This window comes from Vigna unguiculata, chromosome 3, assembly GCF_004118075.2.
Source record: "Vigna unguiculata cultivar IT97K-499-35 chromosome 3, ASM411807v1, whole genome shotgun sequence".
Lineage (NCBI taxonomy): Eukaryota > Viridiplantae > Streptophyta > Magnoliopsida > Fabales > Fabaceae > Vigna > Vigna unguiculata.
In genome coordinates this window covers 60,184,119-60,200,384 of record NC_040281.1, presented here as the reverse complement: position 1 = coordinate 60,200,384, position 16,266 = coordinate 60,184,119, and the positions used below count along the sequence as shown (strand labels likewise).

General features: G+C 33.2%; 1 protein-coding gene and 1 pseudogene across 1 annotated transcript; both read left to right on the top strand.

Annotated features, from left to right (window-relative positions):
- The first annotated feature begins 1,806 nt into the window (after positions 1–1,806).
- Positions 1,807–8,403, top strand: LOC114178533 (phospholipid:diacylglycerol acyltransferase 1-like). The gene is made up of 7 exons (XM_028064502.1): positions 1,807–2,696; positions 3,535–3,757; positions 3,876–4,159; positions 4,650–4,974; positions 5,827–6,086; positions 6,682–7,181; positions 8,089–8,403. Exons 1-6 carry the CDS (start codon positions 2,278–2,280, stop codon positions 7,163–7,165), a joined length of 1,995 nt encoding a protein of 664 aa, XP_027920303.1. The 5' UTR covers positions 1,807–2,277; the 3' UTR covers positions 7,166–7,181; positions 8,089–8,403.
- A 2,697-nt stretch (positions 8,404–11,100) lies between these two features.
- On the top strand, positions 11,101–14,780 carry LOC114178992 (annotated as a pseudogene).
- The last annotated feature ends 1,486 nt before the right edge of the window (positions 14,781–16,266 follow it).

The following is a 16,266-nucleotide window of genomic DNA, read 5'->3' as shown; positions in this document are numbered from 1 at the left end:
TCATAATAACAATATTATAATTATTATAAATATAAGGTTTAGTATAACCAAATTGAGAACTTTAAAAATAGCCGGGTAAAACTACAAAAAATTATAGTAAGAAATAACTAAAGTAAAAGTTAAACCTAATTTTTATTTTTTTAAATTTTTCTTTGAAATGAAAAAGTATTATGCAATTGAGGTGAGTGAATAAGGTGGAATAATAAAAATAAAAATTTTGGAAATGGGAAATTGAATGTTAGTTAAGTGACAATGATTGGTACCAAATTAAGTTACATTCCTGACCCCTGTGCTGCAGTCACTATGATGGAGCAGGTATTCAGGTATATAAGGAAAGGAGCATCAGTACCAGTTTTTTCTTCTCTCATCATTCATTGCCACCAAACACCGTTTCATCTCCGTTGCTTCAACATGTATCCAAATTTATTATGCCTTTTCTTCATCATATATAACAATTACATATTCTTAATTATTAAAATCATCAAGTCATCAACAGTATACCTACTTCCAAAATTTAAATCATGTTTTATTTCTTAGTTAATATTTCAATAACTAAACTCATTTAATTAGATGGTTTTTAATAAATTAAATTACTTTGCATTTTTAATTCTAAAAATAACAATAAGTAAAAATATATTTGATCACAATAACTTTTTTCAAAAAAATTAAGGCAATGTGTGCATAGTCTCTCTGGTTTAAACATTATCAAAAACGGAATTCGTAAACCAGCCCACAGACTGTGGAAACCTACCAATTCAAGAAGAAAGATTGAAATACCAATATCTAAAGTACCGTCTTGGGAAGATACCATAAAATAATGTAAAAATAATTAAAATTTTCTTATATTTTGATATCTTTGAATAACGGTAAACATTGTTAACACACACATCACAATTTCATATTACAGTGTTATAATAAAAAAGTATAAATTGAAAATATATATCAAATAGCGAATATATTCTTTAGAATCTATTAAGTCAACAGATTAATTTAATTATAAACATATTACTTGTTAATGAACTCATTCCCAAGTCAATACATTTGTGTTAAACTATGAATTAAAAGTAATCAAATAATTTTAATACAAATCATCTGCTAATTTAAATAATATATATTAGTGTAAAATAATTAAACTATACATTAGAAATAACAGTAATTCACGTGGCAGATGTAAATTTTTTAAGAATAATTGAAAAAAAAATTATATACATTTAGAACGAAAAACACATGGATTCAAAAGATTGTATTTTAAGGAAAAAAAGCAGACTGTACTCAGCAGTGTAATATAAATATTTTATTGACTTTTGTAATTATTATTTAAAAGTTATATCAATAATAACACTGTATAATTTTTAAGTTATTATGTGCTAGTATATTTTCCATAGTCTAATTCTCCTTACAAACAATAAATAAGTCTGATTTAAAAGTTAAAGTGAAAATAAGTTTATATTTGGACAGCTTTTTTAAAGTAAATTTATCCCAAGAAAATAAATTCATTCCCTTTAAGCATATATATATCATTTGTCATTTATGAATAAACATATATATTTTTTGGGACCACCCATAAAATACAGTATAAAGAAGATATTCTAATCAAATCAAATACAGCAGAAATAATATTAAATTAAATATTATCATATCATAATATATATATTTACTTAATAAAAGCATATATAAAAGTAGTGAAATAAATAATATAACACTGGAAAAGTCGAAAACCAATTGAGTAATAGGAAATGTCCAGAAAGCAACAAAACCTTCCTCACAAAAGCCAAAGCAACTCTCAAACTTTTCAATACGATGCTTCGATGTGAATAAAATAACAGTGTGCTTGTTGGAAATATCAGGTTCAATCGCCACCGTTTATTTATACGGTAATGCACCGTTGGAGCAGCATCAACACTTCACATCACACGGGCTTCAGAAACAGCTATACTGATACAACTCCATCAAGTTCACCATCGCGCCACGTGTCCGTGTCTTAAAACCTTTCTTCTCATTCGGGGACCCAGGCACCGTACACAGCCACAGCACAACTTAAACAACCACGACCCGGCATGACGGCCAATCCAATCCCTCCACGGCGCATCGGCGAATTTTCCTCTCCGATCGCCGGCGGTTAGGGTTCCGACGAGTATTCGTCACAGAATTGGAACCTTACACGTCGCTGCCACAGAATCCACCAGCTCAGGGCCTCTTCCTCCATTAATGAACAGCTTTCATTTTCACAGCATTTAAAGCTTTTTTTCGCTTTTTGTTTTTCTACTCCTTTATACGATGTCGTACTTACGACGGAGAAAGGCCCCTCCGAATCCTGTGCGGAACGAGGAAGAAAAGGAGAAGGAGAAAAAGGTCAAGCCGAGGAGTATCAAAGGCGAAAAGATAAGGAAATGGTCGTGCATGGATGGTTGTTGTTGGTTCATTGGATTGATATGTTCAATTTGGTGGTTCTTACTATTGTTGTACAATGCAATGCCGGCGTCGTTCCCTCAGTACGTGACGGAGGCGATTACGGGGCCGTTGCCGGATCCTCCCGGTGTGAAACTAAGTAAGGAGGGGTTGACGGCGAAGCACCCGGTGGTTTTCGTGCCGGGTATTGTCACCGGCGGGTTGGAACTCTGGGAGGGTCGTCAGTGTGCGGAAGGTTTGTTCAGGAAGAGGTTGTGGGGTGGCACGTTTGGTGAATTGTATAAAAGGTACTTTTATTTTTCTTTATCTGGTATATTGGGATTTGAATGTGTTTGAGTGACGTGTTGTGTGAATTATTTATATATAATTGGAAACGCTGCTTGAAAATGTTGTATTACTTGATTTGGAAGTAAGCAAGCGGCGTTTCAGAGCGGTGGATAAATTTGCGTTTGGTGAATGTGTGAATTATTTATATATAAATACTGTCTGTTGGCATTACTGGGAGGGGAGTAAGTTGAATTGGAACCATGTTTCTTGATTACTGGATGCTGAAAACTGTTAAATCGCTAATGCTTATTTTTTTCGTGATACTTTTTGTGTAATGAATTATACCCAAAAATATATAGTGGAAAGTAATTGGCAACATTCTCTCCGAAGTACCTTTTCTTGTATTCTTCTCAAAGTTTACTGATTTTTGTTAAGATAGGAAACATGATGGCCGTAAATAGCAGCATTACAATCTACAGTTACTTATGGGTTTGTATTCAGTACTTTTCCTTTATATGTTTTGTCATAACATTTGAATCATTTGGTAGAGGGAATAGTTTTTTCTGCTACCTTTGTATCATTAATTATAAGGCAAAGTTCTTACACACAAGTTCATTTTGGATCCGCATTGCTGAACCCTTTTTACTGGCACTTATTGAATGCCGGTTGTTTGGGGAGTTTGATTCCAATGTTTAATGATCATAGCCCTTCCAATATTTGTCTTGCTATACTTTTATCTGTCTTTTTTTTTTTTTTTTCATTGTAAAGTATATTTATTTCAAGTCTTTATGAATGTTTACAGATTCAAAGTAGAATTGATCTATAATGATATATGATTTTTATTTTAACCTTCTGCAGACCGCTATGCTGGGTTGAACACATGTCACTAGATAATGAAACAGGACTAGACCGTCCAGGCATCAGAGTTAGGCCAGTTTCTGGACTTGTAGCAGCTGATTATTTTGCACCTGGTTATTTTGTTTGGGCGGTTCTAATTGCTAATTTAGCTCGCATTGGGTATGAGGAGAAAAACATGTATATGGCTGCTTATGATTGGAGAATTTCATTTCAGAATACAGAGGTAGTCCTCAGTTCCTTACAAAGATTCATGATTCTCTGCCAACCTTTATTTTGTAGTCCGGTTCAATTATGGTTAACCCTCAGGTGAACTTTCTTTTTTTCCTGCTTCATTTGACCAGGTAAGGGATCGATCTTTGAGCAGGATAAAAAGTAATATAGAACTCATGGTGGCTACAAATGGTGGTACGAAGGTGGTTGTTATTCCACATTCAATGGGTGTTTTGTACTTTTTGCATTTTATGAAATGGGTTGAAGCACCAACACCGATGGGTGGAGGGGGTGGATCAGATTGGTGTGCCAAACATATTAAAGCAGTGATGAACATTGGGGGACCTTTTCTTGGTGTTCCAAAATCTGTTGCGGGACTTTTCTCTATAGAAGCCAGGGATATTGCTGTTGCCAGGTTCTTATTTTACCACTACTTTCCTCTCCGTAGTTTTGAAACCCAAAGCTCCTATTCTCTTGACAAGTAGGTTTTGTATTGTGTTTAACAAATATTTAGAATATATATCAGTAGAAAGTGGTTGTGTAGTTTTCGTTCCTTTTGAATGAATAATAAGTCACTAGGTGACTGCTATATTTGTGCTGTTACCCCTTGAAAGCTTAAGCTTTAATCAATATTTTTAATAAGTCAACCATCTGTTAATCTTGTGCACACTTCTTTTCTCCTCCAAAAGCTAGTTTTTAGTGCTGCTAATCTGTTTCTGAGATTTCCAAAATTGTGTTTCTTTGATATAAATATATAGGGATTTTTTTCATGTTTTGTTTGGGTGAAAATTTCTATAATTTCAATTGATGATATTGTTCGTGTTAGCTGTGAAACATATATATATGATAATATAATATAATATATAGATGAAGTTCTCATTCATAAATCCCTAAACCTGATACAGGACTTTCGCACCAGGTTTTTTGGAGAAGGATGTTTTTGGTCTTCAAACTTTACAACATCTAATGCGGATGACTCGAACATGGGATTCAACCATGTCAATGATACCCAAAGGTGGGAACACTATATGGGGTAGCCTTGATTGGTCACCTGATGTGTCCCATGACTGCAGTGTGAAGAAACGCAAGAACAATGATACTCGCAATGCCTTTCAAAATGACAAAGAGAGTCTTGGGTTTATGAAAAAAACAAGTTATGGAAGACTCATATCGTTTGGGAAAGATATAGCCGAGTTACACTCCTCCAAGCTTGAGAGGTTGGATTTTAGGGTAATGTTCCTAGTATATATCGAGTATTTTTTATTTTGTTTATATACTGTATCCTTCTTTTTATATTTCTTGGTAGGCATACCTGATTTTGTCCTTTTGAATATGATAAAACACTTGGATACTTGGGGAACCCACAATAAAAGGCTAGTTATTAAAAGGGTAGAATCAATCAAGTACTTAGATACTCCTCTGAGCATCACAATACCCAAATTTGTATCATTACATTGCTTTTAAGAGCTGATATCCTAATTGCTTACACTTTTAGGCCACTCTACTTTACTCAAATTCCTTGTTGGTTAGAATCCTCAACTAGTCAAGATTCTTCTACAGGTAGTTATTTTTTAGTCGCACAATCAAAATATGATACCAATTGATGAACATCCAAACACTTGGGAACTCATTCTTAAAAGCAAGCTGTTAAAGGGGGAGACCCAAACATTTAAATACTCTTTGGATTATCCCATACTAAATAACAGAGTATCAAGAATTCAGATATTTAACTTAAGTTGGTCAAACAGCTGAGTTTCCAGTTTGTATATGAATCTTCATGGTTATGTAATTTTCTTTCATCTATCAATTCCAATCTAAAATAATTGCTATGTATATGACCTTTTCATTTGCCCTCAAGTTGAAGTGAAATTTGCTCCTTTATCAATTGCAATTACATATGGAAACTTGGAAGTTCCTCTTTATCTGTCTCCCAAATCCAACGTTCTCCAACTGTGGATACTTCTTAACCATGTGCAGTTGGTTTTAATTGTTTTTCTGAATGGCATTGTTAAGTTTCATGTATTATTTATTGAAATTGGCAGGCATTGTTGAGTTTCATGTATTACTTGTTGAAATTGGCAGGGTGCTCCCAAGGGTAGGAACCTTGCAAACACATCTAACTGTGATGTGTGGACAGAATACCATGATATGGGTGTTGAAGGAATCAAAGCTGTTACAGATTACAAAGTTTACACAGCTGATTCAGTTTTGGATCTTCTTCATTTTGTCGCCCCCAAGATGATGAAACGTGGAGATGCTCATTTTTCTCATGGAATTGCTGATGACTTGGATGATGAAAAATACAAACATTATAAATATTGGTCTAACCCCTTGGAAACAACGTGAGGTTCTTTACTTTGACTCTGTTTTTGTGGTTTAATCCTTATAAAAGGTGAAGTTCAACTGAGTGCTATTTATTTTTCCTTCATCCAAAGCCTTTCTGATTTAATTTATACAAAACAAACACAGGATTCTAGTTCAATTGGGTTCCTGGGGCTGGGGGGGGGGGGGGGGGGGGGGGGGGGGGTTAAAGAGTTCTGCTATTGCGCAGCACTTCACTACTGTGTAATTATTTTGTTACCTTGATTAGTGGAACTAATGCATTGTTGCTTTAACTATTATCAATAATTTCATATCATGCTATATTTGAAATATAATGTTTCAAGAACTCCTGCCTGGGTTTTGTATTTTTTTTAATATTGTTTCCTGCTGCTGCAGATTACCAAATGCTCTAGATATTTTTTTAATAATGAGTTGTACTCTTCTAATATTTTTTCCTGCTGCCTGTGATTTGTGCAAAATAATTCTACCATTGCATAGCTCTTCAGCACTGTGTAATTAGTTTATTACTTGGATTGGTAGAACTAATGGATTTTTGCTTTAACTATTCCTGCCTGGGATTTGTGTTATTTTTAATATTCTTTTCTGCTGCTACAGATTACCAAATGCTCCAGATATGGAGATTTACTCTATGTATGGAGTTGGAATCCCTACAGAAAGAGCATATGTCTACAAGTTAACTCCTCAATCTGAATGCCACATTCCATTTCAGATTGACACCTCAGCAAATGGTGGAAATGAGTACTCATGTCTTAGGGATGGAGTTTACAGTTCTGATGGCGATGAAACTGTTCCTGTTTTAAGTGCTGGTTTCATGTGTGCGAAAGGTTGGCGGGGAAGAACCCGCTTTAATCCTTCAGGAATCCGTACATTCATAAGGGAGTATGATCATGCGCCTCCGGCTAATCTTCTAGAAGGTAGGGGAACTCAGAGTGGCGCTCATGTTGACATATTGGGTAACTTTGCATTGCTTGAAGATATTATACGAGTAGCAGCTGGAGCCTCTGGGGAGGACTTAGGTGGGGATAGAGTGCACTCCGAAATTTTCAAATGGTCTGAAAAGATAATTTTGGATCTTTAGATTCACGTGGTAACTGGTAAGTTCACTCCCTGGCCTTGGTCTTGGCCCAAGCATAGTGTAAATAGTTCAATTTTCCAGTCCCATTCTTAAGTGAAAGGTTAGGTAACCTTCGAATCCGCATTTATTTTGATGCTTGTGATATTCACTGAAGATGTTTGTGTTCCATCTCATCATTTTCATGTGGAAATTACTTGTCCAAACAATGTTTTGGATCAAGGCTTATAAAATGTACCGGAGATTGAACTGGTTATGTAGTGGTTCAAATGGTTGAATTTGTAGTTGAACCACAATTGAACTACAGAATATCCAGTTCGACTAATTGGTTTGTCTAGTTTTTAAAATTATTGCTCTCAACATTTTATGTTCTTCATACGCTGATGGAACTTGACCAGTTTATAGATATAAAAAATCTCTGGCTTTAGAATCATATAAAAGTGGAGTGAATTTGTTAACTTTAACTACTAATATCTATGGGTCTAAGGTTCTGTTTGATTAGTCCTCTTCATAAACACTTACAGAATAACAAAATAAGGTAAAATTACTCACAAATTTAAGTATACTTGTGCACTTAACTTTCATAATAGCTTTCTCATTTAACTTTTCCAAAGTTGGTATGTTGAACCAGACTTTAGTTGATGGGAGAAGTTCTATATATTCTGTCTTCTTATTTCCTTCTTCTATTAGTACTTAAGCAGAAATTTACCTAAACAGAAACAATAACTACCGGGAGAGCTTTCCCTCTGAAACAGGGCTTGACTTCACTTGCATTAGTTGTGAGTCCAATGTGACTTTCTGATAAGTAGAGTCTAAGATGAAGAAAATATTTTATCTTTAACGTATGGTTTTTCCAGTTGACATTTTCACTTGTTTTCTGTGTTGACAATTATCTGAGTAACTTTTTCTGTTGCTATTTTTCTGGCCAGATTCATCTCATCACATCAATACTTAGGTACTCGATAGAACCCTATCTATCTGCTTCAACTACTATGCTTTAAGACGGGGCTGATGGTATGAGCTCCGGAGTTGATATACCAGTGGCATATGAACGGCAACTTGCTTACTGGGATTTTAGCCATAGAATTTTGTCGGATTGGGAGTGTTGAATCTATTTACAATCCCCATCCCCCCAAAAAATAGTACCAGTGTCTTATTTTAGGTCCATGATTCATGCTTGACGATAATTTTGTTATTCCATTCATTGATTTTATTATTGTCAAGTATTAGTGTTGTTCTGCTCCCGTTTTCAATCTACTATTTTTTTTTTCTACGCAGCAGACTACTTTTTCTTGTCGGTAAAAAATTGAAAAGATTGAGCATTTTATGAGCCCATGTACGATTCTTGTCATTTAGCAGAGTACAATAATCAAAGAAAGGGTTGGTAAAGGGAAAAATGATTTAGAAGCTTTGCGGCAAAGTCAAGCGTGAGTCTGATTTAGCTGATATAGAAACAAACAAAGAAGATTGCAGACGAAAATCATTTTCTGTTATTGATAATATGAAGAATATGAAATATATATTACTTGATTAAGGCAATCATAAAGCAAAAAGACCCAAAGCAACACACAAAAAAACCTAGCTAAATTTAATAGTTAACATTGGATTTGTCATTCCTGGATCTTACAGATAAGATCAACAAAAAGATAAACTATTCGCTTGTGATCTTATAAACCACAAGTACATGGTTTTACCAATTTTTATTCATCATGTCAAACATCATTGAATCGATTCCTTATCTTCACATTTAATGAAATACTTCATAAAATCCAATTTATAGCAAAACTCTAAGATCATGTTAGCATCTTTTCCTTTTTTACCAAAAGAAATATTAGCTTATGCTTAATTAACAACTTTAAATTGTAAGGATAACAAAACTATTGTTCAATTAGACGTATTTGTTTATTTTCTTCTATATCAAATGTTCTTTTAGCAAATATTCATCAATTTGTTTGACATTAATAAAAATGTTGACAATTTTTATAGTATTTCACTACTCCACAAAAATATTACTACCCCTAATATATTTTATTTTATCTTAGTTTTAGGTAAATAATTCTTAGCTATTTAAAACCCCATCTTCAAAAGTGTAAAGAAATGTGTTGTTTTTTTCGAAGATAAATAAGTGTATTCACACAGTATTAAGCTCTACTACTCACAAATTAAGAAAATATATCATATCATACTCCACACGATAGAAAAAAAAAATTAAAATCTATTCATCCTTTTCCGTTAGCTGGCTCTCCCATCACAAGAATATCAATATCTGTCCAGTTATGGCTAACCAAGAATCATTTCCCTCTGCCAGATCAAGTAAAAGTATGTATCACTTATCCTCCATGTTTTACTTTTTTTTTTATTACATCATTCTTTCTTTATACTTGTGGTTTATATCTTTGGATTCTCTCGTATTTATCCTTTATTTTGAAAAGGGAAAGTTAACTTTACTTTTTGCGTTAATATTTTTTTTTTCCTCATAAGAAACAAAACAAAACAAAACAAAAACGAAAATGATTCACTACACTACTGTGATATTTTGCTCGTACGTTGTTGTTTGTCTAAATTATCTAATTCCTTCTACCGACATTTTAGCACTTAGTCTTTCTTTGTTTCCAAAGAATAGAGAAACTTTAGTATAGATTCTCTTTTAGAATGTGAAACCTTATCCACAACCAATTTTATTTATTTAGAAGATAACTCAATGAGAAGTGAGAGCGGGGAAAAGGTGGCGTTACCAAACGCTAATCTTTTCTTATTAAAATAATAAATATCGACATAATCCCATTAGGATCAACTTCATCTCCCTAATATAACATTTCTTTCTCCTTTTTAAGATAAGCTTAATCCACCATACCCATATATTAATTAATTATTCTATGTCTTTCAAGTTTCAACAAAATTAAAATAAATTACCATGTGGCATCCAATAACGACCCCTTTCATCATTAACCAAGCATAAAAAAAATTAAAAAACACCAAAAGTTCTGTTTACCGGAATTAAAGAATCATGCACAGAAAGGTCGCAAATTAGGGATTTATTGTCATCATTTACCATAGTCACAGATGAAAATGGTGGAACATTTTCAAGTTTATTGCTGAAGTACCTTATATTTATAATGTATTATATTAACTAAATTCTATAATAAATGTAACTATTATATTTACAGGTGTAGTACCTTTCATGAAAAGAGTGGATTCCCCTTATATAAATTCATATTTATTTTTCATGATAATCTATTTACATACAGTTAGAAAATATACAGGCACACACACTTATATATTTGTTGAATATGCATAACTTTTTTAAAAAATAATTTAATAAGAATTTCATTTGTAAACGGCCGAATTCATTGATTAAGTGAATAATGAAAAATTATTACTTTTTTAAAAATTTTGTTAAAATATAGCTTAATTAAAATTTTATTAATCAACCGTAATTATTAAATGAAATTTACCTTGTAAAGTTTTTCATATTTTATCATCAATTTTGTAAAATTTTATGCGTTTTCCTATTATGTTTATAATAAAACTATGTGTACAATACATTGTATTTTAGGTGAAGACTACAACATAAAAATTGAAAAAAATAAATATAATAGGAAAGTATGACATTAAATGAAATTCAATAAATGTCTTAAATAAATAAAATTGAATGTTTGATATATTATTTGGTGCAATGAAAGATTATTAAAGAGTGTAGTTAAATTAGAGTGTTGAAGATGAGTAAGAAACTTGGGATATACTTTTGGGATTGGTACAAGAACGCGCGGAGTAGAGCGTGGACTTAGTCGTTCGTTGGAGTAGGATAGGTGGAGCGCGTGAGGGAGGAGGTGGAATAGGTGCGCGTGAGGGAAGGTATGAGAAACAGTGAAGGGCGGCTGAGAGGTGAGTGCCTAAGAAGAAGGCCCAAGGCCCAAGGGTTGAGGAAGGGTGTGGGTGGGCCCACTGAGAGAAGGAAACATAAGAGAGTGTGTATTTATGGAGGCTTTGTTCTGTATTCTTCTTCTTCAACAAACAACAAACAACAAAAACCAAGAAAGAAGAGAGGATTGGAGAGAAGGCCTCAACTGTGAAAGGGTTTCCACAGAGGAGACATGCTCGATTTCAACCGACAATTTTATTTCTCTTTGCTTCACCTTACTAGATCCCAAAGGTTCCCTCTTTCTCTCACTCTCTCTCTCTCTCTAACTGTTTATTTCTCTTATTTATTCTGCCTTATCCTGTCTCCACCAGCCACCTTTTTCATTGCTTCCTTCCTTCTGACCTTCTTGTTATGGAATTTCCTTTATTTATTTTTTGTGGGATCCTAGTGGTGATTTCAAGTTTGCTCTTTTACTTTTGCATGTGGAGTTTGAGGTCAGCTTTTGTTGTTAAGGTCACTGCTCAGTACTCACAAGTTTTTGTGAACTAGATCTGGACTACCGTTTATGCTGTTTTTACTTCTTGTGTGTTTACTGAAAGAGTCAACTGACTCAAAAATTGTTGAGCTGTGATGTGTTTTCTGTTTTTGTTTTCATTATTGGTCTCTCTGTTGTCTGGATTATAATGTGATCCAGTGATTTTGGACTGTCTTGTTATGTATGCTTCTTTGGGTTTGTTTGTGTCGGATTGTTATGTGCTATCTTGAATGCAAAATAGTCTTTTTTTTTTGTTAATGCATTTGCGTGATTTAGGTTCTGATGTGGTATTCCATAAACAAAAATGCCCCTTGCCCAGAGTCTTTATATATCATTTGTCTCTCTTTTCAGTAGGGTAGGGTGTAAACGGGTCAGGTTGGGTCCAATTTTGCTAATTTCATTATCCAAACTGATGAAAACAGAGTCGGGATTGTTCATTTTCTTTTTCTGTCAAACCCCTCTGGTAATCAACATGTGGATGATGGGTTGTGTTCAATCGGTCTATTATACATGAATATATAATCACAAAACTTAAATATTGTGTTGGATTTAAAATGATAAATAAATGTAAAGATATTTATGTATAAATAATAATTAAAAGGTACATCAACTTGTCTGGTCAATGGTCATTGAGTTGACGGGTTAAAAATAAAACCTGTTACCTGAACAACATTGAGTTTGAATGGATCGGGTTGGATCTGACCCTCCGCAACTCTTGCTCCCAAGCCATGTTGTTTGGGCCGGGTCGTTTTGGGTGCAGGTTACCTGACCCTGTTAACAGTCATATTCTCTTTAGTTTCAGAAGGATATATTTCTTATAATGTACATTGTGTGGGTGTAAACCTCTATCTGGTGAATTGTACTTCCTCTTTGTCCAAGATCAAGACTAAGAGGTAGAGATTGAGAGTTTTTGAAGTTGCGTATGCTTTTCTACTTAATAATACTTATATATCCGAGTCATTATATGGTTCTTTGTATTCTATATGCCTCTGTAAATAAGAATGTTCTTTGAGACTTCTTAACTGTTTGCTTAACAAGATACTGATTTTGTAGGATATGATTGAAGGTTTTGAGAACTAAGGCTGCAATACTGTATACATTCTATTCTACTCAAGAAATGGTAAGCTATATTTTATAATAGAATACTTTTTGTTAAGAATTATCCATTTTATAATAGTCTGATATAAATTTTGTGAATTACCTACCATAGCTGTACCGGTCTTATTAATAAATTTGATTTAAGTAAATGCTGCAATAATGTAGTTATGTTATGGCAATGGTATAATGTAATAATTTATGAGGGAGTCGACCACTGTGCTTAGAGGTGTCTGTAGTGGCAGTGATGGTAATAAGGTGTGGGCATAATTGATATTTTGTTAGAGACTTAGGGATTTGTAGAATTACCTTGAAATGTGAATAATTTCCATGGTGGAGGTTGGAATCCCAACTCCCACTTGTCTTGGGAATCAATCAATCCTTCTGGACATTATTTTTCAAATAGATAAAATCGACACCTTAGATTTTTAACATGATAAGTTGTAGAAAATACTTGAGCACATAAAATATCTCTTAAAGTTTTATAATAGTTGGTCTTACTTTGGTTGAAGTAATGAGTTCTCCATTCAATTTTGAGTAGAAGTTCTACCTGATAATTGAGAATGGAGACATCAAGTTCTATGGCATGTACTGTAAGGTTCATTTGTACTCTATGATGATTCGGATTTATAAATCATACACATATGGTAAGTTACTTTTCTTTTTCTGTTTTTCTTTTTGGAAACTTGCTGATTTGAGATTAAAATATATTCTTTTTTTGTTTGCGCTCAAGCGTTGTCTTGTTATCTTGCTTTAGAAGTGTAAAAATGTTGTTTCCCATGCTTTTGTTCCTCTAATGTGTATCATGCATTATACTTGCACGTTCTTTTGTATAATTTGATATTCCTTGCCTTACCTTGAAACCATTCCTCTGTCTGTTCAAGATCTAGGAATTTGCCATGTGGAAGGTTAAATGAAGCCATTCTTCTTGTCGAATCATCCTGATCCTACTATGTACAATTGTTCACAAGTTGATTTCAGTCATTCAATGGTATGTGAAGTTACTGTTTATGGATTTACTGCTTGAAGTTTCAGTCATTAACTGGCTATTTTTCTCTCCCTCTTTTCAGGCCCATACTCCTTATCCTTGTGGTGATCCTTATTTTGGCAGTTCAATAGTTGCTTATGGACCACAGGCTATTGTAAGTTTCCTCAACTACACTTTATAATGCATCATGGTCTTCATTCAGATGAGATTTTAGTGCACTTTTCTTTCACAGCATAATAATTTAACATGATGTCACTGTCTCTTATACTTATCAGAATCAACCCCAAATGATACCCCAGATGGTGGGATTAGCATCCACCAGAATTGCATTACCTGTTGAGCTTGCAGAAGATGGCCCCATTTATGTGAATGCTAAACAATATCATGGTATACTCAGAAGGCGACAGTCTCGAGCAAAGCTTGAGGCTCAAAACAAGCTCATCAAAAGTCGTAAGGTATGCTGCATAACTAGTTCCAACTCTTCCTATGGCAAAACTGTACCTCTTTTTTTGACTAAAAAAATGTTTGGCAATGGACTGGTGCAGCCATATCTTCACGAATCTCGGCACCGTCACGCATTGAAGAGGGTTAGAGGGTCTGGTGGACGGTTTCTGAGCGCCAAGCAGCTGCAGGAGTCTAATGCAGAACATGTTGATAATAATAGCCACTCAGGCCAAAAGAAAGATGCATCATCAGAGGTGGAAAGTCATAACTCAAGGACAGCAGAAAATGCATGTATCACATTTACAGCCATCTCTGGCTTAACAACCATGTCTAGTAATAGTCTGAATTTCAGGCAGCCCGAACACAACTTCCTGGGGAACTCCTCTAACATGGGTGGATCATCACAATGCAGTGGTGGACTCACGTTTGGTGGTGGAACTCGGCAATGTGCTTCTGTTGGCCGGTGAGAGAGGAGGAACTGATAAAAAAAATCAACTTCACTGGTCTGGCAAATCATCCTTGGCTTATTATTCACTTTACTTTCCGCGTTTCATGTTTTCTTCTGGATCACTCTGCATTAGCATTCGGACCTTTGCTACTGCTTTTACCATGTATTTAAAGTTTCTACTGCTTCTGTTTGCTTCCGTTGTTGAACTTTGTCCTTGAAAAATATAACTTTTTATTACTCATTTACACATATCGTATTCTTCGCATTTTTAGAATATTTTGAAAACAAATAATTATTTTTGGTAAAAAATTTAAATTTTTTGTTACTTTATTTTTAGAACTTTGATAAAAATATAAAAAATTGCTCCATTTAATAATTTTGACAAAATTATTAAATAGAATAATTTATTATATTATTATGGAAATTAAAAATTAAAGTAATAAAATTTTAGTTTTTGGTTACTTGTTTGTCATAGTTTATCATTTACCATGTATTATAACACTTTATTTTGTTAAATATATGGATTTTAAATATAGCATGATAAGTGTTTTATATTCATTCTTCGTTATTTTTTTTTCAAAAGAGAGAAACGATCTAAATGACTGTTCACATTTTAAATTATTGTACGCAAAAAGGAAAACTTAAATGTGTCATTTTGAAAATTACAATCAAAATATTTCATACGGATTTTATTACATGAAAAGCCTCAATTACGCCATTTGATTATTTAAATTTTATGTTATACATATTTCACCAGCACCTATACTCAGTTATTACACATACAAATTTAGCATTTGTAGCTTCAATATTTCTTTTACTGGTTTTTCTTTTGGAACAAATATACCTTCAAAACCAGTTTCTCGTGAGATAATACTTGACGTTATCAAAACTTAATGGGTCTTTTGACAGATTTATTTAGGAGATCTAACATTGAGAGATCAATTATCACATAAAAAATTAACAATACCCAAATTATCATTACTCAAAGTTCAAAGTTTTAAAAGAATAAATTTATGGGTTTATAAGATGATAATTTTTTTTTATTTTATTTAATAAGAGACTTAGATTTATAATTAAATTTTTAGTAATCTCTCTTCAATGATGAGTCTCTTTTATATTAATATATCATTCCGAACATTTTATAGTATCATTTTATCATAACGAGACATGTTTGTCTCGAATATTTGTAATGAAGACTTTTGATATAGAATTTTTACATTGGTTCTTCACATATATTATATTCATTTGAATCGGTCATCAAGACAAATCATCAAATCATATGTCATAAATGAGTCTTGTGAGGGAATTCATTAGAGAGATATGATACTAATAAGATATGAGTTAAACTCACATAACCCAAGATCTGAATACAATAGGTTTATGAGTTTTCTTTCTTATAAGGTGTTTAATTTTCTTCATATTGATTAAATATGAAACTTAGACTCATACATACATAAATTTCTCATCACCTAAAGTTATGTTTGTAGGACTAGACAACAATGAAATTAGAAGATCCTTTGCTAAGTAAGTGTCATGTTTATCATATTATCCAAGATATTATCCAAGACTTCTCGAAAAGTGACATATCTTTAATTTTTTTTGGGTGAAAATAAATGTACAAAATTTTATGGGTGTTAAAAAACTGTTACTAAAGTGAGTATCCTTACATCACCCATGGTGGCATGAATTACCCATTTAAGGTATCAAACCTTATATACATATATATTACTCTTTT

Bases quoted from the DNA above. Each gene is read 5' to 3' on its own strand.
- LOC114178533 (XM_028064502.1), top strand. From the start codon at position 2,278: ATGTCGTACTTACGACGGAGAAAGGCCCCTCCGAATCCTGTGCGGAAC. The intron at 2,697-3,534 runs GTACTTTTATTT...AACCTTCTGCAG, and splicing joins TTTGGTGAATTGTATAAAAG to ACCGCTATGCTGGGTTGAAC. The intron at 4,160-4,649 runs GTTCTTATTTTA...AACCTGATACAG, and splicing joins AGGGATATTGCTGTTGCCAG to GACTTTCGCACCAGGTTTTT.